At 39.4% G+C, this 27,872-nt stretch overlaps 1 protein-coding gene across 3 annotated transcripts; it reads left to right on the top strand.

Moving 5' to 3' along the window:
* Positions 1-91: 91 nt before the first annotated feature.
* On the top strand, positions 92-27,872 carry LOC309712273 (solute carrier organic anion transporter family member 3A1-like). 3 transcript variants are annotated; one of them, XM_082542939.1, is made up of 11 exons: positions 92-446; positions 821-1,068; positions 6,913-7,372; positions 19,709-19,807; positions 19,951-20,220; positions 20,373-20,537; positions 21,305-21,503; positions 21,720-21,855; positions 21,986-22,158; positions 22,537-22,601; positions 22,824-27,872. In XM_082542939.1, the coding sequence occupies exons 3-11, from the start codon at positions 7,078-7,080 to the stop codon at positions 23,198-23,200; spliced, it is 1,779 nt and encodes a 592-aa protein (XP_082399065.1). In that variant the 5' UTR covers positions 92-446; positions 821-1,068; positions 6,913-7,077; the 3' UTR covers positions 23,201-27,872. The 3 variants fall into 3 exon arrangements, with proteins under 3 accessions (XP_082399065.1, XP_082399064.1, XP_082399063.1); XM_082542938.1 differs by lacking the exon at positions 821-1,068; XM_082542937.1 differs by lacking the exons at positions 92-446; positions 821-1,068 and adding an exon at positions 3,840-4,643.

Raw genomic sequence — 27,872 nt, 5'->3', positions numbered from 1 at the left:
ACAAAGTCAGTGGATCACTAAGGTAACTGTTATTCAAACACACTGTGGAAATGAAAAGGTCAGGGTACTTCATGGTCACTGAGGTCATTTTTATAATGCATTATAAGGATATTTATGAGTCACTATATCACATTTATGATGCTATTTAAAAATCGTTCTGCATTGTATAGTCCATTGGTGGGCAACTCCAGGCCTTGAGGGCTGGTGTCCTGCAGGTTTTAGATGTGTCCTTGATCCAACACAGCTGATTTAAATGGCTAAATGACCTCCTCAACATGTCTTGAAGTTCTCCAGGCGCCTGGTAATGAACTAATTATTTGATTCAGGTGTGTTGGGCCAGGTTGAGATCTAAAACCTGCAGGACACCAGCCCTCGAGACCTGGAGTTGCCCACCCCTGGTATAGTCATGTGATAACCTGATGTAAGGTTTATCAAGTATTATAAAGGTAAGTTATAATGTTTCATTGCTTTCATACTGCTTTAGCTCAACACCAATGTGATATTTTATTTATTTATTTTTAATTTTGGTATGTTCTTAGCTTTAAAAAGCAAGTAAAATACACAAGTGCAGATTCAAAATGATTTTTTTTCTCTTGGTCTCTTGAAATACAAGTAGATGTTTCTTTAGAGCCACTCTACAAAAATATTCAATATTCGCTGAGAATCCAAACAACAGCAAGGGCAAATATGTAACAGATATAATGCCAAAATAAAATACCTGAGTGAAGCCAGATTCTTCAAAGGGCATCAAGAGAACACATCTCTGTTCAGGCGACGTGTTTGTTTGCCACTGGATAAATGCATAAAATCATTCTTTCAGCGGACCTTGTGATTAAGATGCGTCCTGAAATAATGCCTTCAGTGGTCATGCACCGCATCAGCAGGCACTGTGGTTGATCTTAAATCACCCCGGGTGCTCAGGGTGACTCCATGAGAAATGGATGTTCTCCCTGCTGAGTCCACATTTCGCCTGATGGATTGCGCTCCTTCAGATGCTATTGAATTGGTCCTGATAGAGCATCCGAACTGTCCGAGGAATATTGCGAGCCAAAAGCTGAGGGGAGCGTGGTAAGTGACATTGGCACTCACTCCTTTTTTATTTTAGAGTTATAATAGAAGAACCTTTTAGAGCTGTCTCTGTGCTGCTGTGTCCTGCCAGTCTCTTTTCATTTCTTCTGCTTAAAAATGCCAGAATGAATAAGTCATCAGTCAAATCCCTGCAGCCAGACAGTGATTTGATTTAGAGTAAAACATGCTTCATGATGTTTGGTTTTTCATTGAAGAAAAAGAAAACAAGTAGCTGGCTTCAGTTCTCAATGGAAATGATTGAACATGATACACTGTGTCTGAGCTAGGTACGTTAAGGATGGCAATATAATACATTTTTGTGACCACCAGATATATTTTGGTCTATTCAAACAGTGGTTGTAGATAATATAACCCTTTGTGAGGAGAACAGCCGAACAGCTGGTGAGCTGTCCGGGGTATAGCCAGTATATATACACCTGGATGGGCTTCATCCTGAACAGGATCAGCATTAAAGAAAATTTATGGATGCACTATATTCAGGTTTTTGCAATCTGTGTTATTTTATTGCACTTTTTCTTTTTACCTTACGGTGCAATCTTGCTTTGCTGTGTTTTATTTTGAGCTATTCTACATTATTTAAGCTATTTTTTGCTCTAAATTGATTATAATATTTTGGCTCCTACAACACAGGGCTTTCCCAACTTTTGGATGTAAGAAGTATATCTTGTACCTAAAAGCACTAAGGGAGAAAGATGTGACTGTACCTCTCACAAAAAATCAATAAGATGCTATACCCAGGGATTTGAACTACTCTTCTGATTGTGCGAGGTACAAAGCTATAAGACAGGATATGATATTAGTCCCAGAGATGGGAAATTCACATGACAGGGCATAAATAGATGCCGCATACCTAACAATAATATTATGCAAATATAGAAGAAAACACACACTATACAGTGCAGATGAAGATTAGCTAAACTATTACCCCACACAAATGAAAATTCACAAAATAAACTTTAATGCTTCAGATAGTGTCTGTACTTGGTTCAGTTCTGGTACAGATAATATAATTTTTTGGTTAATGTAAAGATTTCTTCTGCGCTATTTGAATAGGAGAAATTGTTTTAGTATGGACAGCTAGTTCACAAATTATTCAAGATCTAAGCAATGCCGACACAAATTATTTAATTATAATAATTTCAGCTTTGAACAGGAGCCCACAAGAACAATTATACAAGCATATGCTGCTGTGTAGATTTTTTTTGTTCCTATTGTGAACCTTGACAATGATGGCACTCATTGTGACACAAAAGTCTGGGACGGTCCCAACCTTCAGGATATGAAAATTTGTAAAAACAAAAGAGAAGACACTGTCCACCTTCTCAATCTTAAAAAACTTAAAGTGAATAAAACAAAGTAAATTAAAGCTAAAAAAGCTTAAATCATCAAACAATCATGGTGTACACTCACTAGCCTCTTAGATAGTGCTTTTACCGCTACCGCTTTTGCCTTAAGAATTGTCTGAATTCTTCATGGCATAGATTCAACAAGGTGCTGGAAACATTCCTGAGACTTTTTTGTCCACACTGACATGATAGCATCACACAGTTGCTGCATAGTTGTTAGCTGCACATCTGGGATGTGAATCTTCTGTTCCACCACATCCCAAAGGCGCTCTATTGGCTTGGTTGGTATCATTTGAGCACAGTGACCTCATTGTTCAAGAACCCAGATTGAGACAATTTGCAATTTGTGACATGGTTCCTTATCTGGGTGGAAGCAGCCATCAGAAGATGGTTATAAAGCCATGAACATGGTCAACAACAATACTCCAATAGGCTGTGGTGTTTAAAAAAGCTCAGCTGGCACTAAAGGACTCAAAGTCTGCCAAGAATATATCCCCCATGCCATTACACCACCACTGCCTTGAAAGCTGATACAAGGGAGGATGGGTCCTTGCTTTCATGTTGTCTACTTAAAATCTGTTACTCTACTATGCAAATGTCATAGATTAGAACCAGACAAAACATAATTTTTCCAATTCCCTGACCAATTCTGATTAAAACCGCATGCTCAGGCTCCTGCTATTAGCTTGTAAGCCAACAAACTTACAAGCTTGTAAGCTAGAACCTGAACACCCAGTGTGATTCTGCCTCTGTAGCCACCTGCTTCAAGGTCCAATGTGTTGCATTCTGGGCATTGTCCTCTGACATCTTGCATCAAAAAGGCATTTTTCCCTATAGAACTGCTGTTAACTTTATGTTTTCACTTTTTCCGGCCCAAATCTGTAAATCGTAGAGAGGCTTGTGCAGGAAAATCCTATTTTTTCTGAAACATTCAGACTGGCCAATTTGGCACTAACAATCACGCTATGGTTAAAGTCACGTAAATAATTTTTTTTCTCTGTTATGAAGCTTGGTTTGAATTTCAGGCAGTCATCTTGACCATGTCTTCATGCCTCACATGTGATTGGCTGATTAGATATTTGTAATTACTAATCAGCAACAAGTGTGTATAGGTGTATTAAGTGTCCTGTGAGGTTATATGTGTATAGTGTATATATTCCCACAATAAACTTTCTTGCTGCCAGGATCTTTTTTGAAGAGTGCATCATTATAACACTGTCCTGTTCATCCACCGTTTCTTTATTTGTTATCATCCATAGTTTGTCACAGTGACGCAGCTTAGGACCTAAAATCTAACTTAACACATCTAAATATCAGCTACTCTATACAGCGACTCGCCAGAAGTTGTTGAGGAGTCAGAGATCTTCTCAGAATGGAATATAATGCGAATTGTTGAATTAATCTGCAATGCAAGGATGAAAATTACCAGCGAAGTGCAGAGAAAACGCTATGATGAAGTTACGGGAATGCTTTATCGAAGCTTACTGATGCAGTGTTCTGTGGAAATGATTCAATCTGTAATGGATGATGCGTATATCGAAAAAGAAAGGGAGGAACTGGGAGGAGAGAAGGGGTTGGCAGTGAGGTAAGAGCGCTGTGGTCCATGGATGGGAGGAGCATCATAACATTGCTTACGGGACGCAGAGCTGCGTCTCGGAACCGGACTGGGAAACCAGAACCAGTCGGCTTGGGGAAATTTTGAGTAAAAAAACAAAAAACAAAACCCGGATGTGGGGAAGCAGAGCGTACTGTAGTTCTACGCTTAAGCCGTCATATATAACACTAGCGTAAGTTACGTATTTAAATGTGATGTAGCCGATAGGCACTGACTGGACAGGCGGTGAAGAGAGGTCGCTGACGGACTGTGCGCACTGCTGAGTGGACAGCAGGGTTTCTTGCTGTATATTTAAGCTTGGACGGGCTCCTGACAGCAGGTTCGCACTTCTTCTGCAGTGCAGCTCGTCATCACCATCATAACCAGATGCCCTCCGCCGGACCGGACCCGTTCAGTTTCATGCCGTCCAACCTGACCGGAGCTTGAGCCGAAGGATGCAGGTTAAAAACCAGATCTGCACAGAGCGGAGCAGCAACGACGACCCGGAGCAAGATGACAATCAGAAGAAGACTTCGTGTTTTTCCAACATTAAGATATTCCTGGTGTCGGAATGTGCTCTCATGTTGGCACAGGGCACCGTGGGCGCCTATCTGGTGAGTTTGGGGGACACAGTGTTGGTCTGAAGGAACGTCATGTTTCTCAGGTAACATGGGGTTAACGCAGCGCCCTTCAGACCGGCGCGGGCAGACAGTGAAAAAACGCTGCGCTGCTTCGGGTGCTCAGCTGCTGCGTTTAATAGCCATATTATTTTGATCACATTACTAAAATTACATCCTCCAGGAGCCACTGACTGATGACTTGCTGCGTATTATCCATCAGGCCTATGCGCCATCTGCATGTCACAAAGCGCGTCACAGCGGCAGTAGACTCTACGATATATGGAAAATTTTACTTGCTCATATGGATGGTCTGTTAGAGAGCAGCTTACGAAACACTGGTCAGGAGGTCCATACTGCTACACGCTCTGCACCCATATGTCTCAATAATGCAGGAGGCCTTTGACACCGGAGGATATAGGCCTAGGAGATGACGTGATCTCCACAACACAGGAGACAGCAGCTTTTTTTCTCCCCCTCATTAACCAGACTGCATTTCCTGTGACAGCTTGATCAGAGTTATAAGCTGTTACTGCACTGTTATGATTAGATGTATGTCAACATAAGAGATCAAGTTTATGTTGCAAGAGCACGGGAGAAAAATGTGTTTCTGACTCAATAAATAAAGATTTCATCAGCCATCGCTAATGCAGGAGTGAAATGAATGACAAAGCCTTGAACTCAGCATTTAGAATAACTGTCAGCACTGGTTTTGGCTCAGCCACTTACTGGAAATCAGTTTTTTTTGTTTTGTTTTTTAAGAACAAATACGCTATTGTAATCAGCATTATTTTATTTATTTTTATCAAAGCCAATTCCTTGATAAATGTCAGCACAGTCTTGATACCATAAATAACTTTGTAACAGGAAGGGAATGGAAGTTATTTTTAATGAGCTTAGGAAGACAGGATCTTTTTTACCTGTCTGCTAAACACACTCTGAAAGGTGCAGATGATTAGAAGCACTTCTTTGATATTAGTCAAAACAGCAAGGTTAATTTAAAAATGGTGAGTTCAAACATTTCATTAGAGCCAACTTTTTGGTTTAGCTTTTGTCCTTGAAGCCTGTTGTGGAGCTTTCTCTTTTAAACATCCCAAACCAAAGATGCACCTTTAGCAAATATCTGCAAATAAAAGCATCACAGAACCAACATCTCTCCTGTCCTATGAAATAGTTTGCTATCACTATTTAATACTGTTTTATTGATTCACAGTGGGCTGCTAAATGTACTACAACAGACTTGTCTCAACCTTGTCATCCAAATCTTGGAATGTTATTGAATGGAATTGTTTAATAAGTTGAGCATTCGGTGAATTTAAACAAATCTGAATAATAATCAGATGCATATGGTAGCAGATCTTGTTACTTAGTTTGCCACAGTTGAAATACATCAGTGTTTGACTCAGATCTTTTCATGTTAGTAGTCAGACAGCGACTGTACACTTTTTATGGAAGGGTGACTGTTTTCTAGCCTTCTCCAAGGACAACACCAGTACAGCATGACTAGGCTGAGGTCTTGGTACATGGATCCATCAGCAGATATATGATCCAGTTTTTGACTCTGCAGTGGAGCTCTGTGTGACAGGATAAACAATACAGCACAGGATGAAAAGCCGTTATGCATAATTCACCTGAGCTCACTTCTGTTGTGGGAATGAACATGATTCATTCGCTTTTTTTATTCGGACCTGCTCTGGGCTTATTCTTTAGTTTTGCTGTGGATGAAGGATTACTAAAATAACTTCTAGCTAGCTGTTTACCTTCAGTCTTGTAGATGATCCAATACATTTGATGCAAGGAGCCACTTTAACACTTAGGCACCTTGAACACAGCTGGCACATGTTTGTGTCCATTTAATTAGAACAGCTACGTGAAGCTTCTTGCCTTGAGCCACACATATGCACATATTCCCTTTTCCCAGGTTTGTATCAGGTTAAGCCTTGGGGACCTTCTTGGCAGCTATATAGCAGGAGGATGGAGATAGGCACATTTGCAGCTTGTGTGTTATCAACAGATTGATATGAGCTCTAAGGTAGTGACAGATGGCTGATAGCACCTGAAGCTAAATACTCGTATTATTGTAAACAGATTTAAAATGGAAAATATATAAACTTTATACTCCCATAACTTTAATTGCAGCAATTTATAGCACAGAAACTAAACTCAAGTATATAAACTCACTTTAAACGAGTTGCTGTGATACCATTGGCTGCTAGTTGTAGCACTTGTCCTTCATCTCTCTTCCTTTTCTCTCTTTTTCTGCCAGGTAAGTGTTCTGACCACTCTGGAGAGACGCTTCAACCTCCAGAGTGCAGATGTGGGTGTCATTGCCAGCAGCTTTGAAATCGGCAACCTGGCCCTCATCCTCTTTGTCAGCTACTTTGGCGCCAAGGCTCACCGGCCCCGGCTGATTGGCTGCGGTGGCATTGTCATGGCGTTGGGGGCCTTGCTGTCAGCCCTGCCAGAGTTCCTGACTCATCAGTATGAGTACGAGGCCGGTGACTCGTGGCATGCCGAGGATGGCAGGGATGTCTGCTCCAACATCTCCAGGTCAGAGAACAGAGACTCTGGGTTTAAATGCGGTAATCGAGCCAACACCAACATGATGTACCTTCTGCTCATCGGAGCCCAGGTCCTGCTGGGCATCGGGGCAACACCTGTTCAGCCCTTAGGAGTGTCCTACATTGATGACCATGTCCACAGAAAAGACTCCTCACTGTATATAGGTGAGTCAATGCAGAGGTAAAACACAGAACATGACTATCAAGTGTGTATTTTTTTATAGCTATAATTTTTATTCAGTACATGAACAATGTAACTGTGGATTCTCAGGCTAATTACTGCTAGTGGCCAGATGAAGAGCTCTTTTCACTGATGCTTTGATCACAAACACCACCTCTCAGCTTCAAGCAGTCTGCTTTTTGTCCTCAGACCTCTCAAGGTGTTTTCATGCATCTCGCTTGTTGTTGTTTTTTGTTTTGCTTTTCATACCATGTTTCTAATGCTTGATGTGAACAAAGATTGATGCTCCCAGCCGGTATCTGCTGTACATGCAAAAGTTTCACGTGACAGACTCATTGCATAGTTGCATTAAAAAAATGTGTACAAGCTCATTTGCAATCCAAGGGTGTCAAATGCTGACATTTTTATCAGAGTCAGTGGCATCTCACAGATATACATGGTGTCCTTTGGCACCTTGGCACGAAGCATCTGAGTTATGCAATAGTAAGACGGGGCTGTCACTCCAAATTTTTGTTGAACTGTTTTAACCCAAACCGCATTATTTTCCTCAACTGAACCAAGTCATATTTGTGCCTAAACCTCAATAGCGAGGCAAGGAAAATAAGGCCACACACGAGGTTTCAAAGAGGACATGAACCTCCTCTTCAATGACAAACTTGCAGCTTAATGGTGGATGGGATAAAAAATGGATGCAGCCAGCGTGAAGTCTCCCACAGGTTTTGGACTCTGCATTTTCATGCCTCAGTGTTAGTGATTTGGCTTCTACCATGCTGTTTTATTTTTAAGCCAGAATTTAATCAGTGTAGTTGGATGAAATGCTGACTTATAAAATTAACAATAACAACATTGTTTGGTAAACAGTATCGTTACAGTGTATAAAGAAAATACTAGAATTTCACTCACCAGAATAGATGGACAAACTTGGATGGGCTGTTCCACACAGTAAACCATATAATATAGTTCCATTAAAAATGCCAATAGTACAAACACAGTGGAGAGATCTAGTTCAGTGACTCAACTTTGCAGAGGAGAGGGCTGGCAGACAAGATTCAGCTGCCTGTGTCAGGACAGCTGTCAGTCAAAACAGACACACCCCTAACTCCAGTATCCTAACGAATGAGGAACAAAAAAATTCATGCCCTGAGTCCAGTACCATTTCCTTCTACCAGTCTGTAAACATATTTTTAATGCTATTAGTTAGGCATTTTAACATTAGCGTCTATGGGGACTAATTCAAGTGGCTATAAGAAGAACTGCAGATTTCGGCACTTTTTTTTTTTTTTTTTTTTGCCCTGAGGGTTTTTGCTTGGTCTTAATCTGCTGTTATCCCTTGAGTCACGTAATGTGGACTGTGTAGCACTTTACAACAAGGCATTTATCTCACAGCATCCAAAATTGCTATGGCTCCAAAGAACAACGCCAAAGGAGACCTTGTACGCAGTTCCGTGACACTGGCACGATTTGATTTTCTGAGATGAGAATGCTGCTAGTAAATTTTATTAATTAAATGCTCAGTAATGGTACATTGCACTGTTGCTAAGTGTGAATTGGGCATTTGCAAAAATAGATGAGGAATATTGATTTTTTTTAGATTAAATTCTGGGTCTGATGTTGCCCTCTTTCATATCTGCAGGGGTTCTTTGGCAAAGCACGCGTTCCCAACTTTAGTAAGCATTTGAAGGTCAGCAGCAAAAGGCTGTGGTTTTAGTTACAGCAGCAACCGAGAGGTCGAAATAACCCTGTGTGCCAAAGTTGCCAAGGCAACAGTTCAAAGGCAGTGACTGAAGCTATGTGCCATCCGTGTGACCTGCTAGCAGCAGAGCTCTATCTGGGCAGATGGAGAGAAAGAGAACTTAAGAAACATACATATCACTTGCTACAAAATTTAGAAATATATATGTAAAGGGCAATTTTGGTGTTTTTTTCCCCCCCAGTTTTTTTCCTCTGTTTAGAGCCCACAGTCAAGTTTAATACAACTTTTATTTTGAAAGCTATGTCTTTTCATAATCTGGAGTCAAAACCATGCCACAGACACCTTTAAGCTGGTCGGAGTAAGCTGGTCAGCTTTCCACTCTTGTGGGTAACAGGGGCCCTTATAATCATATCAGAGAGATTCAGCAGGCACATGCCACCTAACTGGACTCTCAGCATCTTTTTATGTAGTAAGTTTAAATTGCTTCCATCAACGCTGAGGTTCTATCGCTAGACAGATCTGTCCTTTATTAGCTGTGGTTGTTTGCTGATATAGTGATGGCATTAGGGTTGTTAACCTGTATATTAATGTATGCACATATTGCATAGGTACATTTAACATTTTGTTAAATGTATGTGATATACCTGGTGTCTGCAAGCAAGACTCCCCCTTGGTGATATTCAAACTACTCTGCTTAAATAGGTAGGTGGGCAAAACTGCCAATGTAGTGTATATAGCCATCATACGTGGGGGCTATCCAGGCATTTAAATTATTTTCTTATATTGATCTTAATCACTTTCCTCATGTACAAATTAGAGCTCTTATAGGTTAACCACACTTCATTTCAGGAACCTGTAACAACAGTAGGTACATATAATAGCTAGTATTTAAAAATACAAGTTATTATCAGTTGATATCAGTTAATATATGTTGTTATCGTTTTATATTTGGCATTAGTGTATCAAGAAGTATTGAAAAATTACAACTTTTTTCAGCTAGATGTGGTGTTTAGTCTGATGCAGGCATCACCAACACATTAAAGCTTTGTGATTCAATAAGGCAAAGCCGGCGGCATATGGGTTTGTTGCTTTAATGGAAACAAAGGTACTGAGAAATAAACATATGCTGTTCAGTTTTCATTTCCCTGAAGCTACAGTAGTTGCTCCTCCTCACAAGCTCCTTGGTTTGTTGCATTTTTTTTCTGCTTACATCTCAGCACAGACCTCTTTGCAGGGTGAGTAGGCCTGCGGATTCTGTGCCTGCTTTGATCTGCACAGTCTCTGCCAGCAGACCTCGGTGTAGGGGAGGGAGGTAAGGATGGACAGAGGGTGGAGGAAAGGAAGAGAGAACGCAGCATCAAGTAATCCACCCTTGAGTTACCCTCCTGCTTGGTCAGAGGCCTATTCATACCAGATACCTGATGTTTTTCAGTGTAAATGTAATTTATTAGCCAGATAATATCCCACTATGAACACATGATCCATGTGAACAATCACAGTCATATTTAACATCTGTGAAATATTGTAATACCCCCTGTAAAGAAACTATAGCAATTACCAAACATTTTAGATACATTATATGTATTAACTGGACAGCACAAATCAGTATTGTCTCACAATGCTTCATGGTTACTATTCTTGTTTATTTAAATTTCTTTTAATTTGACAAAATGATGAATTTGCACACATTCATATTAAAGACGAACAAAAATGCTGTTAGCCCAATACTAATGCCAACATAATAACATTTTGATGTTTAACAGGGCTGATATAATAAACACCACCTTAGTTTATCATGTTATATGGCTAACATTTACTAATTAGCGTTAAACACAAAGGACAGCAATGGCTGGCAATGATCCAAAGTATTTCATCTGTTGATGGCACAGTTCATGGTGAAAGAAATTGTTGAGACATTTGGTCAAAACCACAAATGTCTGCCTCAGGGTGTTGCTAGAGAAAACGTCAAGAGGTTACTAAAGCCATTCATAATCATCGTTTTTATTATAACCATTTCTTGCAATCAATCCAGTCATGACTAAGTGCCAAAACTGGTCCAATTTGCTAGCTCAGACTTTGGACGTCACGCTAAACTCATTGATTTGTGAAATCTATGGCTTGACTTTTTCACTGTCATCTTTGCAAATTTTGAAAGACAATAAACTGGATAAGTGACTTTACATTGTAGTGGTTTACAGATTTACAAAACAAGTTTGAGCTTCCTGGTTTGATTCCAGGAGATAAAAATCCCTTGGGCATCAGGAAAGGCATCTAGTCTAAAAATCTGCCAATTGAAATATGCGGAGGTACCTGCTGTGGCGACCCCTTCTAACTGAAGGAGCAGCCAACAATAGGTTTAGACAATAAACTAAAGGCACCCAATTTTTTTGGCTTTAAGCTTTACTGTATGTTTTAAGTCTGCAATTTCTAAAAGTGAAACAGAAAATTCTATTGGAAATACACCATTGAATTTTGATGCCACCAACGGTCCCCCTCTTTGGAAATATCTCGATCGTTAGATGAGAGCTATGGCTAAATATCATTTTTGGAAAATAACGGATAATAATTAGTCCCGAGATATAATGAAAAATGCATTATTATTATTGTTTATTTTATTGGTTGCTTACAGAAAGCATTTGAATTACTGCTAATTTGGACATCACTTGGCATAGCAGTGGTTTAAGCTTAGATTTCTCCTGAATGGGGTTAGCTCTAATAAATCGCACTGCAGACTAAAATTGAGCCTGATTTGGTATGAAGTCTACTTTTATGTGCCCCAGCCTTTTCTCTTTCATAACATCCCCCAAGCTTCTTCCTTTGACACTTACAGATAGTACTCTTATATTAGTCTTTTCTATCCACCACCCCCTCTCTGTTCTGTCTCTGTTCTCCATTTTTTGACAATCCAGGCATGTTGATTGCCATGGTTACCTCCTACAATGTGACTGCTGTTGTGTTATTGGTATTTACACAGTACGTATGTGTTCTGTGCTCCTTTGTATTTCCTTCTTCTAGTCTCAGGGCGGTGGTGTTGTTTGACAAGACTGACGTGTGAAGGCACATTTAGACTGTAAGAAAACCTCCTGAATAATGCAGTGTGACAGAGAAGCGGTTAGGTGTAGTTTAGCAAACATCTAACCAAATGATTAAATATTAAAGCGGCAGCTCTCCACAGGCTTGCTAACAAAGCAGAGGATTGAAGGAGAGGCTGCTCTTTTGTGGCCACATCTTCACCCTAAATAGATCAATACTGCCTGGAAGAGAAGGGCACGAAAGAATACTCAAGTGTAATGCAGGAAACATTAAACACTTGTCATAGGATATATCTGCTCCATGTGCCTGTTCTTCTTCAAATGTTATGTGGCCTTTCTCTTGTGTGTGTCTTGTACTTCACTCTGTTTGTTTTCCTCTATGAGTGTGCCTGTCCTAATCATTGTGAGCAACAGTTCAGGCAGCAGGCAGCTAAAAAAAATCAGAGACTGCTGCTAACTGTTCAGTTAGTTGCCCATCAGACCACAATGATCAGACCATCAAATCATTGTGCTTTCTGGCAGTTTATGGGGGGGGGGGGGGGGGATGGCGGCAATGCAGCCATGATGACCTGCAGTAGTAGAGTGAGATCTGTGTGATGAAAAGTGTTTCTGTGAGGCAGCACTCTGGCACTAGCAATGCTTTGAACTAAGTGCCAAAGCCTGCGTGCCAACATTAGCACAATGTATAATGTTTGGAGTTGTTGCCGTCATGATCTATGATGGCTGAAGGAAAAAAGAACAGATATGGCTGATGGGAAAGTTTGACTAACAGTGAGGCAAATGAAATGCCAATCACATGGCAGTGCTTCATTATAAAATAGATTAGGATTCATCTTGTGGTACCCATGAATATCTGTATCCATCCAGCAGTTGTTAAGATTGATTTGGCTGTAAAAATTTGCTCTTTTCTGCCGGCACTGCTTTCAGTGCACCACCATCGCTGGTAACACTTCATAGCAGTTTAGCCATTAATTATCATACAGACGTATTGGTGAGCTTACAACTCACTGAAGCTGTTGTATATGCATAATATTTTGCGTGCGTGTGTGCGTACTATAGCTATAACTCACATTAAAGTCTTGAACTGTATTAGAGAAGCTTTTCATGATTCACAGGTCAGTATAATCCTCATTTATCTTTTACTGGGCCTTAGTGCAGCATTTTTGCTCCCTTCCTTCTTCCTATGAGCCAACTTTCTTCTGATCATAAGATCTGAAAAGCTAAAGTTTTGAAAAGTTGGACAGAACTGTGCGCGTACGATTGTCTTATTAAGTATAACCCTTACCACTGACATCACACTGAGCCAAGAGTAGAAAAAGAGCAGAGCCACAAGGAATCTGAAACAGTCTGAAGAGTTTTTGTCTCACAGCGATCTTTGTATATACACGGGCCTTTTTATCTGAAACTTTGACCATGTTTAAAATAGTTATCCGCCACTGTTACAGAATAAATGTGATAAAGCACAAAATATATTCCCTTCAATGTCAAACTATTATTTAAAGTTTGGATGTGTGTGGGCAGCTGTGAAAGATTCCTCAAAAAAGGAGAAAATGGCTTCTTTCAGAAAGACCAGCCTGCTGTTCAGCGCTGTGGACTGTGAGTCCAAGCCAGATTGTAATTGTATAATTGATTGCTGTCAGCTGCTTGACAGATACCCCATGTGAAGGCAGCTAACCCTCCTATCAATTGTATCCACCACAGAGGGTCTTAGAGTAAAGCAGCTATTCAGTTAGAAGCCTTCATGCTGTGTGCATTTTTTAACAAGTATGTAGCATCAAATCGCTTCTGCACTACATCTTAACACGATGCAGTAAATGTTTCTGCGTCCATAATGAAATCTTTAAAAAAAAACACTGTGAGTTACAAAGCTAGCCAAAGACCCTCCTGCTTTATTTAGTTTCTATGCATTCGCATTTTATTTTTCAAGTTAAAATTCAATGCTATGACCATTATTACTCATTTTAGGCCACAGTAGAAGGATGGAGTTAGCTTACCACTTTAGATCCACACTGAAATACTGTATCTCTGAAGACTTACTATGAAGTTTTGTACAAATGTTCCCAGAGAAAAAATATTCTACTGATTTTGGTGATCCTCTGACTTTTTTGAGTCATGCCATTTGTGAGTTTTAATAAAATGTCTGAGCAAAATTCGGATTTGGAGCATTTATTCATCTGGACCTCAGGATAAATTGTGATAATCCCGTACTTTAGCCAGCACACTTAGGTCAAAATGTTACTTTGTGCAGCATTGTGGTTTATGACTCAATTGTTCTACAACTCACTACATTATCATCAGTCCCAGCTGTAGGTTTGTACAACTGAACTAGTATTATCCACATAACAGGACGGTATATATAAGATGATCATAGTGACCTTGATACTACTATTTTGTGAACTAACCATTTAAGTACTTGGCTGTTGATTGTAAGCCCTCAGCGCACTTGATCCATGATGATCATCATGGATTTCTTAACATCAGGTCAAGAGAAGATTGCAAATATTCAGACAAACCAACAATCTTGATTACGCTTTCTGAATATCAAGCGAATGTACAAGCAACTCAGAGTAAGCTGGACTACAGGAATATTACAAGCATGCAGCAGAGAATTGCATTGGTTGTATTGGTGACAAAAATACAACAAATTACAGCACATTGCTTTAAAGCACCGTACAGAACAATAAATGAAAGTACAGTAAAAGAGCAGCCTAGGAGGAGCATGGAGTCCAGTTCTATAGCTGCAGGGTCAGCTTCTCTTATCTTAGCCTCTATTCATCGCTTTAATGTGTGTAATGAAGCAGTGTGAGGCTGCAAGTTTAGAGTCCACTGCAGCAAAAATGTTTTTATTCCACTGGAGTTATTACTCCTCCACTGTAGGACAGCAGAGGAAGGGAATGGGCGCTGACTCAGCACACACTGTCCGCTCAGATCGGCACAGGTTGTTTTATATGAGCACCTTTTAAGAGCACCTTGGCCAAGATACAAAGTGCCAGTGATTGAACTGTGCCATAATGTGAGCCTGAGTGTGAAATTATTCATGCGCTGGCAGTGTGACCAGGTAGAAGAGCCTTGTCTAACACAGTATGACCTTGCATCTGCTGCATTCATTACTGCTAGGCACAAAAGGCACAATATGGAGCTAGACCTACCATGAGGTTGAGTATAATTTTTTATCACTTTTTTCTTTGTTTTTTGCACAAGGGTTACAGGATTAAAAAAGAACTATAATCTGTATTTACTTACATTACTGTCCCCCCAAAAAGCTACATATCTATATTTAAATCGGTTTAGTACTGCTTTTACTGCTGCTTCCATCTACATGCATCAGCTACTTGTGCCATATGTTGTCATATCCATGGTTACGTGCTTATTGATCAATCTCACCCCAGTAGATTGCAGTTTTTTAATGTAACTGATCACTGACTAAATTACACAAATAACAAAATGTGAAAAATAAAAAGGACTGATATGGCGTGTGTCAAAATAATATGGAGATCTGGACTCGATTGTCTGGTGAAAACCTAAACTGTGGCAAATATGAAACCTGCTCTGTTTAAGAATTGTGATACTTTTAAGGCTGTTATAGTCCACTTAAGGCTATTATATCTGTGTGTAATGGATTCAATTCATTTTAAACATCAAAATTCTACACATAATATCCCATGATGACAATGTAAATAGAGTTTGCTTGAAATTCTTGCAAATTTCTTTAAAAAATAAAACTCTAGAGTCCATCTGTGGTAAATATAGTTGATTAATATGTGTTGGAAAGGCACACAGTTGTCTGTATAAGGTCCCATAGTTAACAGTGCATGTGGTTGTTTTTAAAGAACAACTGAAAGAAAAACGTACCTAATTTGGTATATGTATACAATATAGTTATACTAATTGAATAATTTACTATTAATTCTAATATTTATCTCAATATTTTAAACACAAACCTGTGTTCAGTGGTGCCATATTGCAGACTTGTGATAAATGAAAATGGTACCTCTTGCTGAGTATTCATGGTCTCCACTAAGGAGGTTGTTGTTCTGCAAAAGCTTGACTTAAGTGGAGTGCCTCTATTGCCAGGATGGTCATCTTCATTTATGTGACACAAAGTTACAGCTCTATGTAAAATAAATAAGTGTACTGTAGATAATAAATTGACATTCTGTTAGTATTGGCCATCAGGTTTGTATTACCTTTAGCTTCACGTCTAGCTCATCTCAGCAGGTGGTGTTCAGAAGGAAGGAACAACAGCTTTACGTCAAACAATAGAAGTAAATTAAGGTTGTCACCATAGGACACTGTAGCCAGTGTAAATTAGAAGGGACTGAGACATTTTAGTGTAAGGTTATATTTATTATTTGTGTGGGCTATATTTGGAAAGGAATCCCTGACAAATATTCTGTTTTAAGTGTATGAAAACACTATAATATATATACATATATTAGTATGATTGCTCTCAAAGAGCCCCACTTTATAGTGGCGACAGTCTTCCTGTACCTCACTTTCCGCTCCCGTTCCAAAGCTATCAGTGCTTTGATGCTTGCAGGTACACTGCAGATACTAAGAGCATCTTCCATCCCTCTACAATTACTGCAAAGTCAATAAGTCATGAAAGATTTACATTCCATCTATAATGAGCAATCAGAACTTATACCAATCCTGTGAAAGTTAATCTACTGTATGTCAGAAGAATAATTATTTTTAAGAGCGTAGTTAAAAATGTGTGCACATCATCAATATCTGCGGAGGAACATAAGTCTGGCAACTGCTGATTTTTCTAGTAGTTCACATATTGCATTGCAGCAACTCAGTGTAAATTACAAGGGGGAAAAACCATGTCGGATCAGCTGGTTTAAGATTGGGTTTGAAACATGAATTGTGCAATGCTGCTCTACTAGTCTAAAAGTACAAAATAAATTGCAATATATATGCATATATTTGTTATATAAATGTAAAATCCCACAAATGATTCCACATAAAGATCATTTAGTCTTTCTGTAGTAAAGTCCACTTGCTATCGGATGTGAGTCAAATAAATAACATGGGAATAGAGCAGATGACTAAACAGTAGTGAATGATATACTGTAAGGTAAAGGTTGCTATGTTTATTATTGCTTCAGTACTACTCCTCATTCTGGGTTTTCAGTCATGTCTCCATGGATATGGTCTCGGAAGTACCAACTGTTGAGTTCAGACAGCAGACTGGCATCACACATCTCTGTCTTCATGCTTATTGCTGCTATTGTCATCAGCACTTTCACTTTGACGACCACTCTCCGGCTCTTTGTCTCATGTAACTGGAAACACTGAGGTTTTTGTACCCACACTAGTTTTCAAAGTATTGAGCGTTGGTGTACTGTAGATCAGATTGGCAGGGGCCCAATATTTTCTGCTGGTTCACTGCCATGTTTGTGTGTGTTTGCCAGCCTCACTACATCACATACATTATAGATTAATTGCCCTTTGTGTGTCTGTGATTGGAACCCAGAGGAAGGCAGAAGAGGATATCGGAGGTCATTATTTGGTTGCTTGTTGAGCTGGCCCTGCTCTTACCCCTGACCTCCTCTATTACCTGACTTAAGCCCCGGCGGTATCAATGGCTCTGGTCAAATAAAAATAGCACACAGGGAAAGTTAGAGCTGGCAAGACTGACTCCTCGCCAGAATCAGTAAGCACACGATAGCCTGTCTCTCTTCATAAACAATTATGCAAAGATAAAAACAAAATTTATATTTGAAATTGTCTTTTTGACATTAGTGGGCAGGGAGACATTTGATTTTCTTTGAAACAGTGCCAAAAGTTTCAAGAATGATTGAACTGTTTTACAAATGGAGCTGAACAACACCACAAGGGGAAAAAAAGTGAAATTACAGTGTGTAAAAGTGTCGTAGAAAAAGTAAATTGAGTTAAAAGAAGGCCTCAGATCCTAGTATTGCACCTCTTAAAACTGAAGCTGTGTTTGCATACCTTTGCACAATTCTCTGAAATCGGCTTTGTGAACTCTCATTTCTTATAAAATTCAGTTCAATTATTTATATAGTGCCAAATCACGGCAACAGTAACCTCCAGGTGCTTTATTTATAATGAAATTCCTTCACTGCAAGATGTTTGTGGTTTTTCAAGGGTGTTCTCTTGAGATTCAGATTTGGGCCTTTGTTTTGGTAGATTTGTTACTGCACTTGGCGTCATTATCCTGGCTCGGCCTGGTTCAGGCTAGTTCAGACTCATGGCTTCACCGTTAAGAAATCTCCAGAATTCAGATTAATCAGTGATTGCATTTAATCACCAAGCTGTCTTTGTTCTGCAACAAGCATACTGCTTTTGTAGCCATTTGACTGGTCTGTGCAGAGCACATAATTCCAGAGAGCCCAGTCCTTACCTTGATGTCCAACGCTGGCAAACTAGTTTCCAAACTATGGACAGAACAGACTTTCTTTAGTATGCCTGCTACGTGGGTTAAATTTGTGCTCTTTCTGATTACAGGTGCATGCACTTTAATGACAACAGTTGCAAGACTTTTTGCAGGTCCCGTGAGGAAAGTTTGATGTAGTATCTTGCCAGACTAATAAGCATCCACAACCTTTACTCTGAAGGCCTGAATTTACATCTTAGCATGACGATAACATTATACACTTCATAAGCAAAGGAAATACCAGACCCTAGTTTGATCTGGAACCTCTGATCCCAATCTTATAGACTTGAAACTGTAATAAATGCTTTCTTATTTTCTTGTGATTGATCTATATTTTTTATTATTTGCACTTATACCTCTAAATATGAGCCTATAATACTACTCTGTTCTCACAAACAATAACTGGTGATGTCCAGAGGAGTAATCATTAAATCGCCTACAGAGAAATTGACTGGCCCTCTCATCCTGTCAGGAGTGAGCAGCGCTTCCTCTGCTTTGGGATCCATTATTAGCAGTCAGGCTACTGGAACTCACTCCTATTGTTCCACTTACCACCAGCATGGGTAACAGATTAAGTGCCACACACACAGACACACACAAACAGTCCAGCACAGTGTGATGCTTTATAGAGAGCTCTCAGCCTCTGTGCCAAAAGCGGGCCGCTTTTTACATTCAGGGGAATGTCAATCAGAAAGTGCATCAGTCACTCCCCACTGCTCTTACAGTAAGAACCCATTTCCTGCTTGATTATTTATGATGCTGCTGGATAATCTAGCCTTGGATCAATTACACTGTGCAACCTATGGGCTGCATATTACAGTGATGGTGAATAAATCTGTCGCTGGAAGACTTCGGATGAAATTATAAAATCTCTTGGCATGGATTTCATACTTAATCTTTAATCTTTAAACAACATACCTTTGATTCCTAATCACAAAGTGCAATTAACAAGTATACTTTATAATAGGAAGCATCATATCTAATAGAATAGAAGGTGCTGGTAATAAACAGCTTGATGCAAGGCTGCCCTCTGCTGAACAATGAAGTGAAATGCATGTGTCCTCTTGGCTTGGGTCATTTTATGGTGCAAACACTGAAATGTGTTGGTGTTTTTTGTTTTTTGGGGTTTTGCTGCATACTGTCATTTTCTGACAGACTTGTTGTTCTATACCTTTGTTTTGTCTTGCAGGTATCCTATTTTCAACTTTAGTGTTCGGCCCAGCTTGTGGCTTCATCTTAGGATCTGTCTGTACCAAAGTTTATGTTGATGCTGTTTTCATTGATACCAGTAAGTTGGGAAATAAATGGTTAAAAATATTGCAAAATTATACCACACTGAAACAGAGGTAATTTTATTGTGACCTCTACTAGTACACCAATACTCATCCTTCCCTCTATGACTGCTGTGAATTTTCTTACCCTCCAACCAAGGTAAGCTGGACATCACCCCAGATGACCCTCGCTGGATCGGGGCGTGGTGGGGCGGCTTCCTCCTGTGTGGTGCCTTACTCTTCCTGTCCGCCCTCTTCATGTTCGGTTTCCCCCAGGCGCTGGATGAGCAGGACATGGACAGTGGAGCTGAGAGTGAGCAGGCCATGCTGCCTTCTTCCCTGAGCCTGGAGTTCCAGGGCTCTAAACCCAATGGAGCCATTCATGGCTTTGATATAAACAGCGGACTCTCAGTCTGTCAGCATCTGAGAGGTGAGGAAGTCAAGAGAAGAGTGGAGGGGGTTTAATAAGTGACAAGATTGTTTAATGGAATATTTAAATTCATACGCATGCTTCTGCTCTTTTCTCTCAATCCTTCTTCATCCTTTCTACTTTTTACTTAATTTTCTTCTCCTTTGACCCAGTGATCCCCCGGGTTACCAGGCACCTTCTCTCCAATCCAGTGTTCAGCTGCATCACGCTGGCAGCCTGCATGGAGATCGCTGTGGTTGCTGGCTTTGCTGCCTTTCTGGGCAAATACTTAGAGCAGCAATTCAACCTTACAACATCCTCAGCTAATCAGCTGCTAGGTAGGCAGTAGGGATGGATATTGATAAGAATTTATTGATACCAGGGCCATTATCGGTTCTGCTTACAGCTCACATTCGTAGATTCCATCACAATTTCTTGTGTGGGAGAAAGAGTACACCCAAGAGGTTTTAAGCATCAACACAGCTACATAATTATCACTGAGTGGGAACACATTGTAAAGCAGAGGAAAAAGGCTTGTAAAGCTGTGCTGCCAAGAGTTTGACTTTATTGTTTTGCAATAGGCTGATGTCAGAAAACCTTGCCAGGATTGATGAGCGGGGTAAACTGAGAATTTTAAATAACTTTTTAATATCTCTTTAAACAAAACTCAGGACTAAACTTGCGAGTAGTAACATAACCAAAAGTAAAAATGTGTCGTAACTAAAGATAATAATATGGTGGATTTATGCTTCGAAAACTGGAAAACAATAGATAACTAAAGTGTTAAAATAAGTGAAGTAAAAGTAGAAAGTAGCATAAGACAATAACACTTAACTCCATTAAAACTGTATTGAAATAAAGTACTTAAATGAAGATATTCATTTACATTCTCTCATCTCAATGATATTGGGCTCTGTAGCATTAACAGTACTCTAGCAAAATACTTACCATCATGGTTACCATGGTGAGGCAGGTTTCCTTTCTCTCCTAGAGGGGTCCCACTCTTATCTCAATAAAAGGAAATTATTTATGTTTTTTTTTTACTGTCAAATCATGAGGAATGTTGCTCTATAAATATAGAATTTACTTGTTTTTCCCTCTCCAGGTATGACGGCCATCCCCTGTGCCTGTCTGGGAATCTTCCTCGGGGGACTCCTGGTTAAGAAATTGAACCTGTCAGCTCTGGGTGCTGTCCGCATGGCCATGCTGGTCAACCTGGTGTCCACTGCCTGCTATGTCTCTTTTCTCTTCCTAGGCTGTGACACTGGACCTGTCGCTGGGGTCACAGTGGCCTACGGCAATGAGTAAGAGTGATGACTTACTGATGTGAATGAAGAGTCTTTCCAGGAACTTTTAGTTCTGTATAGTACTTTTCCCCACAGGGATATACTGTAGGTCCATGCAAACAAAAAATTAAACAAATCCCAGAATTAAAAAAATCCTTCAGAAAAATTGCATTAGATTTTCAAATTGTACATATGCAGCATTATCCCTAACGTGACCTTTGACTTCCTCTATAGGACGTTGCAGTCTTGGCAGCAGCCTGAGTCAGCATGCATTAGTAACTGTAACTGTTACACTGCATCGGTGAGCCCTGTCTGTGGCTCCAATGGAGTCACCTACCTCTCAGCCTGTTTCGCTGGCTGTACCAAACCAGTGAGTTGGGACATTACTGCTGATAATCATTGCTCCCCGGTGCCTGAAGGGCTCACAATAAATATAAATACTGCAGATTTACTTGATATATCATTATTACATTATCACCTCATTTCTTTTTGTTTGTCAGAACCTGACCAACTGTGCGTGTATACCCAGCAACAGCGAAGAAGCAGTGGCTTTACCAGGAAAGTGTCCCAGCCCAGGCTGTCAGCAAGCCTTCCTCACCTTCCTGTGTGTTATATGTGTGTGCAGCATGATTGGAGCTATGGCCCAGACACCCTCTGTCATCATCCTTATCAGGTATGAGCACGTCCCCCCCCCCACTTGCTATTCATCAACTGCTCACAAGAGGGAGCTGGCGACATTTCAAAATACCGGTGGTTCTTCAATGGAAAGGATTGATTTATCAAGCTGACAGTGATACGGACAAATACAGACACACGCAAGTGTATATTAACTCATATATAATGACAAATAACACTAAAGGCATTATATGCACATTGTGTGTGTGTGTGTGTGTGTGTGTGTGTGTGTGTGTATACATCATGCTTGTAATCTAGATAGGTAAGATAGAGAGATATGTACAAAATAATGAAATTTAAAACTCAATAGGTCTACCAATTAAAACAGTTTTCCACCACAGTACTTAAAGGGTTGAAGTATTCTCTTAATTTTCAGAACTGTCAGTCCAGAGCTTAAATCCTACGCCCTTGGTGTTCTGTTCCTGCTTCTAAGATTAATAGGTAAGAAACACTTCACTACTATTGGCACTCTGTATTGTGTTTGTGCAACAGCTGTTGGTCTGTAGTTTTACTCTGTGACTTAAACGTCAGGGCAATTTTTCACCTTGCTTGAAATGAACTTCATCAGTCTGTCTGCCTGGATACATTAGGAACATGAACTCAAACTGGTGTTCTTCTTGACCTTGTGACCTGCTGTCTCTCCGCAATCCCCACCTGCTCCAGGCTTCATCCCTCCCCCTCTGATCTTCGGCATGGGCATCGACTCCACCTGTCTGTTCTGGAGCTCCGTCTGCGGCGAGAAGGGAGCCTGCATGCTGTACGACAATGTGGCCTACAGGCATTTGTATGTCAGCATCGCCATCGTTCTCAAGTCATCAGCTTTCCTCCTGTACACCACCACATGGCAGTGTCTGAGAAAGAACTACAGGAAATACATCAAAAACAACGAGGGGTACCTCACGCCCACCGAACTCTTCGCCTCCAACGTGACTCTGGACAATTTGGGAAAAGATATCACGCAGAACCCAACCAACAGGACAAAATTCATATACAACCTGGAGGACCGTGAGACATGTGACAACATGGAGTCTGTTTTATAGTGCTGGTCTGCACTGGGGCTGCAAACCGGAGCCATTAATGTGCAACAGACCTGAAGCGTGATGTTTCTGAGTTCAGAGAAATGTCCTCAGTAAAGTTCCAGTCTTCTTATCATCCAAAACATGACACATATTGAAAAAGAGAAGATTCCCCAAATTTGCCACGCCCACGTTTTTGTCAGCTGAAATTAAGCTGGCTTTAAGAAAATTGCTTTTACTTTTTCTTTGCAAAGTTGGAATAGAAAGTGACGAGGAAAGAGGGGAAAAATCACATGCAATAGATTACTGCTGACGAAAGTTTAGTTCAAAGTTTTGGATTTACTATACCAGAGTTTATGAAATGGTTTATTTTCCTTTAGTATTTCTCAGGTATGGTATATCAGAAAATGCAAAAAGGGTGACAGTAATCAATTTTCAGTCCATCTGCAGTGCATCTGGGGATCCCTACAGGAGACTTCTTAACACATTTGTTGTAAAGCCTTTATTAGGTTTCGACTCCATCCAAAACCAGTTATCAAGCCCTTTTCACTGCAGTCATTTTGATATTGAGCATGCACAATACCAGAGCCTCTGCCCATGTATACGTATGGAACAGAGCCACTATTGTTGTGATTAATCACATCCGTGTTTACCCTGCAATAACATTTCAGTGTGGCTGCTATGAAAAGGGCCCATTTCAAAGCCAGTATACAATTACTGTACGTTTCTTCAACCTTAACCCCCGGCAGTGACTCAAACAGACATACAACAAGCAATGAAAAAGGAATCAAATGGTTCAAAAGGTGCAGAAGTTTACAGCAATATAGAAAACTGATTTATTTATTTAGCTCCTGCCACCAATTATTGCAGGTCACATTTTCAACAAAACATGGATTATCCCACTTTGAAATGGTTAAAATGTGGAAGAGGTTTCTAACATTTTTCAGAGAATTAAGAAACAAATTCTTTCATCATAGCTTTCAGTGTTTACTTTAGTCGAGAAAGTTGTTGGAAATATGTGAAGTTTTGGCACTGATACTCGACCAAAGTCTGAGATTATATTTTAGTTTCGGAGCCACAAAACGTTTCAGTTTTTTGTTTTTTTTACTTGACATTTATGAAAATTAGATGCAGCTTCTGACAGGTAATCAGAATAAAAGCTTAACTGTTAAAGTTTAAATAATAGCCTGACTCAAAGGAACAGAGTAAGATGGCTTTTTCATTAATGTTTAGACGAGATGCACATGATCAGATTCAGTAAATGAACCTGTAACCTTTCCTAAATCACTGATTCAACAATGCTCATGCCAACTGCAAACAGATGCAGAATAAGAGTTTGTAATGTAATTTCACTCTTGGGGACATCGTTTACAGCATTGATGCATGAAATACAAAGCAACAAATATAACAAGCAGGAGACACTGCAAATAAGACACTCCAGGTACATTATTTAGGAGGGCCATAGCAGGTGGCAGCTGTGGGGAAGGAAGCTTTTACCAAGAGCACCAGTATGACTAGTGAGCTCACACTGGGTGAAAGTGAGAGTGTGAAGGCCTTTATGTGGAATACCAAGTCATTGTATTGAGACTGTTGATTGTAGTGGCTAGCTGTCAACAGACACAGCATAGCATGACGCACAGTGTCCAGCCAGAATGAGTTCATTAAAAAGCATGCTGGTAATGCATGCACATAAAAATAAAATATGTTCAGAATGATGTCACTATATTGCACAGACTCTGTGGTTTGTTGGCCATTGTAATGGTTAAATATACATTTAACTCGAATGGCCTCCAAATTCTATTTTTGACCATGGAACAGCTTTATAATGCATACTGCATTGTGATGATGACTTTTTTTCTTCTTCTTTTAAATCAAACCTCAGCTGTCACAATCACTCACACTGAAGTGATTGTCTACATGCAGATACAATACAGCTTTTTGTTAAAGAATTCAGCTGGATTCAGATTTTTGACATATCCACTTTATATATAGTGTTTTTCTTCTGGCTTACTCTGTAAGTATTTAATATGTTTTGCATCAAAAATCCAGAGAGCAATCATCACAATACGTTTCATTTTTAAAATGCATATACCCTTTGAGGCTTTGGGAAATACGCTTTTGGGAAATTCTTTTCCTAGCCAGAGTTAGAAAGACAGGGTTGATAATACTCTGGCCAGCTGTACAGTAAGTACAAAGGTAGAGCTAGCTGTCAGTTAGCTTGGCTTTTTTATAAAACTGAGTACCAGGCTCAGTCCAAACATCGAAACAATCAGTCTATTCAAGTCATCTTATTATACTAACATGTTAGACCTACATTGTCTTTGTATACTTTGTATACAGAAACTGAAATGTCAAAATTGGGGTTTATTTTCTCAGGTTTGGGCCTGGAAATCAACCAAAAAAATGCCCATGAAATTAGAACTTGTTAGTTTTATGCCTTAGTTGTTGCATATATGAAACAAAAATGTTAATAGGTTATCTTTAAAGGTGCTGGTCAGTAGATTATGTCATCATAGCCCAGTTAGCTGCTCTGCTTTATCTGTTTGTGCTAAATTAAGCTAACTACTGGTTATAGATTCACATAAGAAAATCTGTATGTTTAGCTTGTTTCCCAAAATTTCAAACTGTTCCTTTAAGCTAGCTTTGAAAAGGTTCACAAATTCTTTTTGCCACCACCAGTGTCTCAAGAGTCATTTATTAAGAGTAAATACATGCACATTACTTGTAGGTCTACAGCATTTTAAGTTTCATATGCAATGAACCAAAAGAACAAGATTTAAACTCTACATATAAACTCTACACTAATAAATACTTTTATTTTGGATGCACATTACTTGTAGGTCTGCAATATATTGAGTTTCATAAATAATTAACCAAAAGAATAAGATTTAAACTCTACATTGATGCTGCTATAGCTTCAAAAATCCTAAAATCACAGTGGGAAAATAAAACAACAGATCAGTGCTTTATGAACCTATGTTGACCACAGAGACACGCTAAACCACATCACATCATTGTCTTTGTGGATTTTCTTAGAATAGACTATAAACAAGTTGAGATTTTTTTTTATATATAGTGAGAGAACTTTTCGGCACTGATTAGTCAGTGCCTGTTTTCAAGCTCAAAATCTAACGACGATGGAAATATTGGCTCCAAACGGGATATTTGGGATAATGCTGAGCTGTACAAATAATTCAAAAGAAACAGGGTGGGGCACCTTCTGGCCACCATCTCCTCGTCAGCAATCCCAAACAGGTGGCGCTGTCTTTGATATTTATAGCACCCCAGTGTGTCTAGTGTTGACTCCTCTGTACATAATAGTGCCATAAAAGTGCCGAAGTGACACCATAGAAGTGTTCTGTGACGTCCTGCAGAGAACTTTGTCTGAACACGCTGGAGCTCAAAGCAGATCCTCCGGTTGTATGTAGCCTTTTTGTGATATCCCTCAACTTACTTTCACCACATCATCCTAAAGTGTCCCAAAAATATATTGCCTATAGAATATTGTACATTGGTCTAGAAAACAGTAACACTTAGGATGTAATAACTGTTAATATGTAGAAGTTTTCTACTAGTGAAGGTATTGTCGAATTTAGATTGAATTCTCTTTCCATCAGTGACAAAGCTGATACTGTTGCTTTGGTACAATTGAAAACAATACTTTGCTTGAACGTATTGTTTTTATTACTGTGGCACCGATGTTGAGCTGTAGTCTGAATTTGTACAGTAGATGAGGCTGACTGTAGAAGATCAGCCAAACTTCACTGATAGCGGTCCTGCAACTGTGCCTGGATGCGAAGCTCTACTCTAAGACTTTATGATCGGAGCTCATGTTGTGCCATATCAACCTGTGCACTGTAACATTCAACACTTGCAAAGAAGAAAACAACATATTTTAGATCTGTCCGACAAGTGCAAGGGCAGCAGCATTTGCTTGACCTTGCATTGACCTGTGGCAACAGGACTGTTTTCTTTTAGCACCTCAATGTGCTCAAGACGTTTTGCCTTGTGATGGAAAATAACTTTAAAGCTTAAATGTTTTTTTTCATCCTATTATTTTCATTCATCTCTTTTGATGGCCTTGCCGTGTGGTAACAACAGTTTGACTTTTATAAAGGACTTTTAGTGGCAGGAGTATTGACCTATGAAGAGTTCACTACCAAAATATGACATCTGCAAAGAAAAATTATTATTATCTATGGTGGTTAAAGACACATTTCGCCAACAATAAATAGGTTTCCTGTTTTAAAAAAAAGAAGATATAATTTGTTTAAAATTTTTGTTGCTATTATGTATTTTGGATTTTTTTTTTTGACATTTTGGAAGACAACTCTTCATATACGGATTGATAATCCTTTGTTTTGAGCCTTTAGGCAGCATGTTGCCTTTGATTTGAGAGAAACATTATGCTAACAGTGACGGCTTTAAAATGACATGTCTGCTTATGCTGTTGGTGGTAGTCAAAATGAGAATTGTAGGATTCTTTGTAAGGGACCTTTGCAAAAGAAAAGGGTAATGAAATAAGAATATATCACCTATATTTTCAAAGATTTTTTAGATATGCTCTGTTGCTTCTTGGTATTTGTTTTCAATTTTTTTCTGATAAATTTATATTTAAAAGCTTTAGTTCTGTATATTTCTTGGAAATTACATGATTGTATGTTTATTGTAAATACATTAAATATACTATTTTTGT

The sequence above is a fragment of the Aulonocara stuartgranti genome (genome assembly GCF_965226115.1).
Source record: "Aulonocara stuartgranti genome assembly, chromosome: 1".
Classification (NCBI taxonomy): Eukaryota; Metazoa; Chordata; class Actinopteri; order Cichliformes; family Cichlidae; genus Aulonocara; species Aulonocara stuartgranti.
Note: the sequence above shows the minus strand (reverse complement) of the source record. Positions and strands in the feature narration are given on the sequence as shown.